This window comes from Cupressus sempervirens, chromosome 10, assembly GCF_028749045.1.
Source record: "Cupressus sempervirens isolate cs-2001-9-10 chromosome 10, ASM2874904v1, whole genome shotgun sequence".
Classification (NCBI taxonomy): domain Eukaryota; kingdom Viridiplantae; phylum Streptophyta; class Pinopsida; order Cupressales; family Cupressaceae; genus Cupressus; species Cupressus sempervirens.
The window spans coordinates 938,222,589-938,231,510 of NC_143127.1; the positions used below are offsets into that span (position 1 = coordinate 938,222,589).

Below are 8,922 nucleotides of genomic sequence, written 5' to 3' on the forward strand. Positions count from 1 at the left end.
AATATGACTTTGCTATCAATTTACTAATCTCAAAAATAGTTATAATTTTAAGAGATCTGAATGTACAAACTTAACCAAAAAAAACCAAATTTTTTTTAATAGTTTAGACTTACAGTTATATATAATATAATTAATAATAAAACAGTTTTTTTTTTTAATATAGAAGATTTTGAACTTATTATCTCTTTCTAAGATGTTTACAATATATCATAATTCGAACATGTAATGTCTATCCTTATTCATCTCATTTCAATCCACATATACCATTCAAAGTAAGTGAAAAAGCATGTGTGGTATTTAAATACCCTCAGACCAGCAGAAAAAATGGTGGGTATTGGAGGAGTACGCTTAGACAAATTTAAGTTGACTGTTCAAGGGATATTTGAATCAACTTATCAAAACCACCGGGCAAGCTCTTTGATCACAGGAAACGAGATTGTCTTACAATGTCACATAGATTGTACAATCAAGTGACAATAACTTGATTATAATTATACCAAGCCATATTACAAAACAGGGGATTTGAAATAACAGGTATCAATCCCATTCACCCCTAAAGTAGTTTTATAAGGAGATGTTACACTAAACACTAGACGAAGTACAGAAAACTAATCTTTCTTGGTGGATTTGTTAATAAGTGACTTGTGAATATGAGGGATAACACCTCCACCTGCTATGGTTCCCTTAATCAAAGTGTCGAGCTCTTCATCTCCTCTGATTGCAAGTTGAAGATGCCTTGGAGTTATTCGTTTCACTTTCAGATCTTTACTCGCATTCCCTGCCAATTCCAGAACTTCTGCAGTGAGATACTCCAATATGGCTGCCGAGTATACTGCTGCTGTTGCCCCTACCCTCCCATTTGCAGAAACTCTTGATTTTAACACACGGTGGATACGCCCCACAGGAAACTGCACAAGAAACAATCAATGCAATCACATCAAAGCCTCAACAATTCCATACATCCTTAAAATTTGGAGCTTCCAACAAATCCATTTCTTCCATTTGAGAGGCGGTATCGCTCAGTATTCATCAAGTCCAAAGGGTTTGACATTGACAAATAAATTTAATGGAGAATGCAGTAACACAATTTGGAAATGCACAGCATGGATATAAACTTGAGGACTCTGTAGTAGGAAGAAGGCAAGGATGTTTATTAATATATAAAGATGAGAAATATCCTGTTTAGTGGAATTTAACCAAGGATGTATTCATGAATCTAGGGTTTCAAGAGAAATATTCTTGTTCGGATGGCAGGTGAAAAGTACTTTTCCCCCCTGGAGGCTACAGAAATTTTTAATTTCAACAATGACTAAGATAACAGTAAGTACCCAATAGAATCATTTTTTAAAACATTAGGACATAAAACACGCCTCGTAATACATAGAGCAGACATACTTTCCATAGCTTGCGCATGTATGCCAAAGAAGAAAGCTGAAGATCCTACAGATGACAACAGACACTGGAAACTAAAAATGGAAAACCATTAAGGAATGACCAACTTGCATACTCATGGAATGACTATGTCTCTTGAGTTCATCCTAAGATGCATAAAACTTTTCTTAGGTCATCAAAAATTCGAAGACCATTCATCGGCACACTGAGGATTGCTGAGCTGAGCAAGATTGGGAGGGAAATTAGAGAGGATCCAGTAGTTCAAAATTGTGTATGACCAGCTTACTTGGTAAGCTCCAGCTTCATGCTCAGATGTCTATGCTGCCACATCAGTATGTTTTTTTGCTGAGGTACTATGTTGTCACATCAGCTTGCTTTTTGCTAAGGTGTCTAAGATGCTACATCAACATGATCAGCTTGCTTTATGCTGAGGTGTCTAAGATGCTACATCAGCATGATCAGCACACTTTTTACTAAGGTGTCTAAAATGCCGCATCAACATACTTTCTGCTGAGGTGTCTATGATGCCTTATCAGCATGCTTTTTGCTGAGGTTTCTATGACACCCCAAAAAACTTATGCCTGTAACTGTGCATTAAGTCATGTTTTATTGGTCCTGTTGTGCCCAAAAACACTTAGTCTTGAAAATCAATGATACCTTTAAAGTCACAATAATTACTGCTATATAGTATATACTAAAACAAGGAACATTATATCAGAAATACTATCAAATCTATTAAAATATACTTACCTCTTCCTAATGAATAATGAAAATTACAATAATTTTCCAGAAATAATTTTCATACATTGTCCAAACAAAGAGGTTCCATCTTAGCATATACACTTTCATGCAAACCTGTACCAACGTTGGAAATTTTGAAGGCCAGAATCTGCGCTAATCTAAGAAGTAAAAACAAGCCAAAAAAAAAATTCTGTTAAAAAGTAAAATCAATGCATGCAAGGACTGTCCATTTTGTAACTAAAAAGTATAATCAAGTCATTTACTAGTCAAGAAAACAATATCTTTAGACTGCAGCATGGGATACCTATCAACATTGACAAAGCGAAAGGACAACACAATAAAAAATCTTGCAACAATTGATAGCCACAAATGGGAATTGACCTAAGCCTCTAAATTGCTGACACAGTACAGGTTAGATCCAACAGGTTCTGAAAAGTTGGAGACATTCATAGATTACGCCAGATAAGGCTTAGTTACTTGGGTACATGAGATATGGGCACCGCAACAGCCCGCAACAGGGATAGAGATGTGATTTCAAATCAGGATAGATGGCTAACCGAGCAGGATTGCAGATATATCATATATAAATCTAGTTGCAAATGCAACCGTGGTTACAACAATCAAGGCAGGCACAGTTAAAGAGCACAAAGTAAAAACAACACAGCTGCCTTGACCTCAATGTGACTCATAATTTTAGGAAAATTAGACCCATCTCTCTTCCTACGTACAAATCAAATAATCTGAATATCAGCTGAGCCTGTAAAGAAACACAAAGATTGGGATCTTCTCTTCATTTTTTTCTTAAATTAATGAAAATTCCATAATAATTCAGTACGCATGATGACATATATCCAACGTTAAAACTATAAACAGGAAATTTCCAATGATGTAATTTTTCAAAAATCCCAGCCTTACCACAATCACAAAAGTGACATAAAAAGCATCAGAAGTAAAGAAAATACTTAGAAACAACAGGAAAGAAATAAATAAAGCTTACAGAACGATATACATAAGCAAAATTCGGCATAGAACAAAAGTGGGTAAATTCTTCAACTCAGGCTTACGAAACACCATGCATTTTTATCAGAAGAAACAAAAATATGGCCATATTTGAAGATTTTCAAGTCAAGACTATGTCGTCACCTTACTTTCCGATGAATTTAGCAGGGGCTTACATGTAAAAATTGAAGGAATTCATAGAAGAATAAATCATGTCAAAGGAACTTCATCTGTATAAAGCAGTAACTTTGACCAGGGTGGCAGGAAATACATTAAAACAGGAAACGTGATCAGAAAGAGAGCATCTTTATGGCAGCGAAAACTTCTTGAAACTGACACAGAAGGCACAATAAAGAAAAAGAGGTTTCCTCTGCCCAGCTTAGTCAGAGTAAATGCACAATATGTTAACGAGGAGGACCTCTTTGCTACAGATCAATTTCCCATGTAACCAGGACAGGTCTAAGCCTCAACCGCTTTATGAAGCCTAAGAGGGTTTTAAAGAAAAGAACCACACCGCCTTTTCACCATGAAAGCGTTTTCAAGGACTAATCATCCCATGAAAAGGACGACCAACAGGTGGAGGTGCATCCCTGAAACAAGAATCAATAACCGTAGCATGCATCTACTTTCAACTAATTAATAGCAACAAGAAGGCGCGGAAAGAAGTAGAAACCTGGAGGCCTGCACGAGATGAGCGGGAGATGGGCTTCTTCTTATCAGCAGCCTTTCCATTTACATTAGACTTGTTGCCATTATTTGCAGAAGCAGGGGCAGCGGTGGAGGATTTTGCTGTGAGAAGGCCTTTGGCACCTTTTCCTGCAACCATTGTGTTCGTTAGTTAAAGCAGTAAAAAAGACCCTTTTTCCTGAGATCTACGGCCTTGGGAGCTCCTTCAGATGTTCTCTTTCAGATCCTGTGACACATCTGCACAGAGTGTTCAAATGGGTATTCAGTTTTAATGGATAAAAGGCATAACAAACATCTACACATGAGGGTGGAAAGCCTAGAGAATATCTGTTGTACATGCAGACGCAATCATTGAGGAGAAAGTGGATAAAAAGACGTGTGTGTGAGATAGAGAAAGAAACAGGGTTGTTAAATGTACCCTGCCTTGCCTGCAACTGATATGAAGCAGGGTGATTTGGAGTTGATGGATGAATGCACAAAACAGAAACTGGTCCTGTGTTTGAAAGGAAAGAGAGAATGAATATCTCTACGTGTATAATGAATGGGATCGAGATTGACTATTTATAGAAATTAAAGGGGCAAAGAAAACATGCAACAGGAAAGGGGAGTGGGCTGAAAAGCAGTTCAATGTACTTTCAACACTTCCTAACCTCTAAAAGTGACCACAAATTTCCAGGGTTTATAATCCGTTTACCTTTTCAATTGTTTCCCAACTCAAGTGACCACAAATTTGTTTTTCTCCCTTTATTGCCACCCGTGTAATCAGGGAACATAATGATTTTGTTTTGAACATCTTCATGAAACATGTTTTTTTCTTATAACTCTTAATTTGTTTAGAGAGAATGAATTGGTTACATCGGTAAGTGGATTTTTTTATCAATTTCATAAGTTGCCTTCTCGTCTTTTAGACGATCATGACAATTGCTGACATTACCTTTTCTTTGGACCAACTTAATTTCTTAGAGTATTGATGATTAATTATATTTATATTGCGCGTTTCTTGACTTTTTTTTCTTTTTTCAAAGTTCAATCATTGTACGTGTGCCATCTTGATCATCCTATTAGTAACTAGAAGTTATTCCCTATTCATATAGTAATGCATTGTAAATCATGTCATAAATAAATAAATTAGTTTTTAATATAAAGAATGATTTTGTTCATTTATAAAAGAGTTGAAAAGAAAGTATATTTTGTTAGTCCTTCTCATAAATTGCATTGGAGGGTTCTTCCCTTGGTCAATGATTGATCTATGTTTTTTCTATTAGATATAAGAGGATAAAAAAGAAATATAACTGAGAAGTTAAAAGAGAATCAACAAGGAGGCCCCCGAAACCAGAGTAACAACTGAGCAAAAAAATCACACTATGAAGAGCAATCAACTAGTGCAGAATATCCAAAAGAACGTCAATCCAGGCAGTCTAGCCGAGTGGACCCTCCATCTAGACAATATTTTTGTGCTCTTGAATTTGGGTTAACATGAACAACTCTTCTTTTTTGGCATTGACATTATTCTTGATCTCCTTGTTCAGCCTTTTATAGGCTTGATCAAAAGCATGTAGGTCATCCAACGTTCTTCTCCATTGAGATCCATGTTTCATCTCACCGTCCTCAATGAATCTCTTTAGTTTCTTTTCCATGATCATCATATTGGTATGGACCTGCAAGAAAATTTTAAAATGCATGAGTTTCCGAAAAATCTCAGAAAGAAAATGATTGATCTATTTTGCAATGAGCCAATCAATATTTAGTATCCAATCTGATGCTAATATTTTTTTTATATTATATCAGCCAAAATGAGGGGGTTAATGGGCCAATCAATATTTAGTATCCAATCTGATGCTAATATAATTTTTTATATTATATCAGCCAAAATGAGGGGGTTATCCCTTAATTACAATAAGTAAGAGATGTTAGGCTGCAAATTAAAAATTATAGTGCACATAGACAACCATAAATATCAACAACATATAATGAACATAGTAACAATAGACTAACAATATTTTCCCTCCTTTGATATCAAAAACTCCTTCCAAGAGCTAATGTAAAACAACATTTTAACAATTTCCATCTTGGTCCCTTCTAACCTTAGCTCGACAACAAATATAAAGCAAATGTAGTAAAACATCCACAAGTCTTGAAAGAACTAAACATATACCAATAACCCAAGGGCCAGTCATAGAGAGACCAGCCTATAAATTACCAATTAAACTATATAAAGTGTCACATAGGGTGGAGTTGTTAAAGAGATCCATTAGGATCCACCAAAGCACACTAAAACTAAGAAACCAAAACCTAGATCTACAAAGAGTCTAAAGATTAGGAACACCAAACCACAAAATGCCTAGCGCAATAAGAGCAACTGCATTGTTAAATGTTATTTCCATCCTCTTCCACCTTTGATAACATCAGATGCATCCAATCGTCTATAATGAATTTGAACGTCTCTAAGAAATATATATTCTATTGACTAAATAAATTATAGAATCTAAAAATATATATTTATAAAAAAATAAAAATATATAAAACAATTAATTAAAATAATTTAAAAACTAAAATTTAAATCAATTTTAAAAATTAAAAGTTAAATAAATAAAGATCACATCATGAGTTAAGATCACAAGTTAATATGTTAAAGAGTCATACTAGTTAATATGTTGTCATTGATTGACTACAATGAGAGGTTTTTGGAGAATGTGGAGAAGCGTTGGCTGCCAGCTGGGCTAGGGTTTTTCCCCTAGCTTGTTCTTGGTGTTTGATCTTTACTATTTTTCTATTATGTTTGGATTGCTAGCTACTGGACATAATTTGCGTCAGTGTTTTTGGAAATCTTCTGCAGTCAATTTTGGATTGGGGTTTTATTGTTTGCATGGCAGGGCCTGGGATTTCTTCTCTGTTGGTGAGAATAGATGGTTCTTCTCCAACTATGCATGCAATGCGATCTGAATCGTTTTATTCAGGGGAGAGCTCCAAGCTGAAAAAAGTTAATGGTTGTTTTCCACGTAGCCATGATCGCCATGTTCTGGTTATTCCTCCAACGGCTGTAATGGAGGACATTGATTATTGGACCAAGCATGCTTTGATATGCAAATTTCTTGGAATCCGAATTTCCCTATCCGCTCTTGAGGCATGGATCCGCCGCTCATGGCAGGTGGAAGGCGATATGGAGATTATGTTGGCGGGGAATAGTTATTTTTTTGTTGTATTCTCTTGCATGTATGATCGGGATCATGTTTTTGAAGGAGGCCCTTATTTCTACAATCATGTGGGGTTATTTGTCAAACCTTGGCATTCAAGTTTTAATTCTGCTGAGGATCTCCCTTTAACAGTGCTAGTTTGGGTTCGCTTGCCTCGTCTTCCCTTGGAATTTTGGCGTGAAGACATCCTTTGACAAATTGCTGCTTTGTTGGGGAAGCCGGCTGCGATCGCACATCAATCCCTCAATAAAAAGGTTATTTCTTATGCTAGAATTTGTGTTGAAATTAATTTGAATAACCCATTACCAGATTCTTTGGAAATTTGTATGGGGGATTTTTCTTAGGTGCAGCAGTTAGATTATGAATCTCTCCCTTTCCGTTACTGGATTTGTCACGAGTATGGTCATTTACTGCGTCAATGCCCCCGTAACTCAAGTTTCAAAGGAGTGGATGGTTCTACAGCTGGTAATACTGGTGGTTTGGCAGATACTACAGGGAAAGGACAATCTCAAATGGCTAATACTACCAAGGGGATGAATCCGCAAGATGCTACAGGTAAGGGTAAGGCTCAAATGCAAGATAAGGATGGATTTACCCCTGTTCATCCTTGTGCTAAGGGCTGTGGTCAAAAGAGGCCTTTGAAAGAAAGATTATTTGGTTAAGGTTTTAACCGCTTTGAGGTGCTGGATAGTATGGTTCTAGAGGAGGGTATTCCTCCTCCTATCTCTTCTAATCCAGTTTTCCCAGATGAGAGATTTGTTCCTAATGATGCTTGTGGGGCATCCCAAGTTGTAGTATATCAGAACTGTGAGGTCCCTATAGCTCCTGTGACAGAGACTCTCGTGACTCCTGCAGTGTTGGAGGATAATGATGTTGTTTTAGCTGACTTGGTTAAGGATGTGCTACCATCAGGTAAGGGAAAGGGTTCTCCTCTCCCCTTGGGGTTGATGTCTCAACCCTTTAAGCGAGCTTCTTCTACTCCTCCTCTAAGGAGTGGGCGCAAAACAAACCAAGAGAAGATTAAACTCATAGGAGATATATTGATTGAGTCTGGTTCAGTGAAACCTTTGGATTCTCATTTTCCCAATTCTACCCAATGATGATTATTCTCTCATGGAATGTAAGGGGGTTGAATAGCATCCCTAGACAAAAGGCTATTCATAACTTGGTGGTTGATCATAGCCCTGATGTTTTTTGTATCCAAGAGACTAAGCTCTCTATGGAGTCTATGGTCCAACATGCCTCTAGTATTTGGTCTCGTGGCCAATGCCAGTGTGTTGGGGCAACAGGTAGTGCGGGTGGTTTAGCTATATTTTGGGATCCTCAAAAAATTTCTCCTCTTGGCTGGATGTCTTCTCACTCAGCTCTCTCTATGGTAGCTTCTGCTCTAGACTCAGGAGAGGTGATCATGGTTACTAATGTGTATGCACCTGTTGATCTTGTGGGAAAGGAGGAACTTTGGGAACATATTCAATATGTTAGAAATTGTCATCCTTATCAATTTTGGGTGTTAGCAGGGGACTTCAATTCAGTTTTAAGTCTGGAGGAGAAGCATGGTGGTTTGGCTAGATTGGGGCCTTCTTCTGCTCTTCTTCGGCAACATATATCTCATTTGCATCTCTCTGATGTTAAGCCTTCTAATGGTCTCTATACCTGGAATAATCGCAAGACTAGTGTTGCTGCTATCTCAGAACGTCTGGATAGATTTCTTGTTTCTTGCTTCTGGGTTAGTGGCACCCTTACTATCTCTTCAGAAATCCTTGATTGGAGGGGTTCAGATCATTGGCCAATCAAATTTTTTGCTATAGGGGCTTATGTTCCGAAGCATCCTCCTTTTAAGTTCTAGTTGATGTGGCTTCGGGACTCCTCTCTTCATGATTGTGTTTTCTGTTGGTGGAAAGATGGTGCT

General features: G+C 37.1%; 1 protein-coding gene across 3 annotated transcripts; it reads right to left on the reverse strand.

Annotated features, from left to right (window-relative positions):
• Nucleotides 1-277: 277 nt before the first annotated feature.
• LOC149537063 (putative histone H2A variant 3) lies at nucleotides 278-4,350 on the reverse strand. Of its 3 annotated transcripts, none has more exons than XM_089806992.1 (3): nucleotides 4,238-4,350; nucleotides 3,806-4,045; nucleotides 278-908 (listed from the first exon to the last, which is right to left on the reverse strand). In XM_089806992.1, exons 2-3 carry the CDS (start codon nucleotides 3,956-3,958, stop codon nucleotides 609-611), a joined length of 453 nt encoding a protein of 150 aa, XP_089663118.1. In that variant the 5' UTR covers nucleotides 3,959-4,045; nucleotides 4,238-4,350; the 3' UTR covers nucleotides 278-608. The 3 variants fall into 3 exon arrangements, with proteins under 3 accessions (XP_089663118.1, XP_089663116.1, XP_089663117.1); XM_089806990.1 differs by having other exon boundaries at nucleotides 3,806-4,056; nucleotides 4,238-4,345; XM_089806991.1 differs by lacking the exon at nucleotides 4,238-4,350 and having other exon boundaries at nucleotides 3,806-4,110.
• Nucleotides 4,351-8,922: the final 4,572 nt, after the last annotated feature.

Bases quoted from the DNA above. Each gene is read 5' to 3' on its own strand.
- LOC149537063 (XM_089806992.1), bottom strand. From the start codon at position 3,958: ATGGTTGCAGGAAAAGGTGCCAAAGGCCTTCTCACAGCAAAATCCTCC. The intron at 909-3,805 runs GTTTCTACTTCT...TTTCTTGTGCAG, and splicing joins CATCTCGTGCAGGCCTCCAG to TTTCCTGTGGGGCGTATCCA.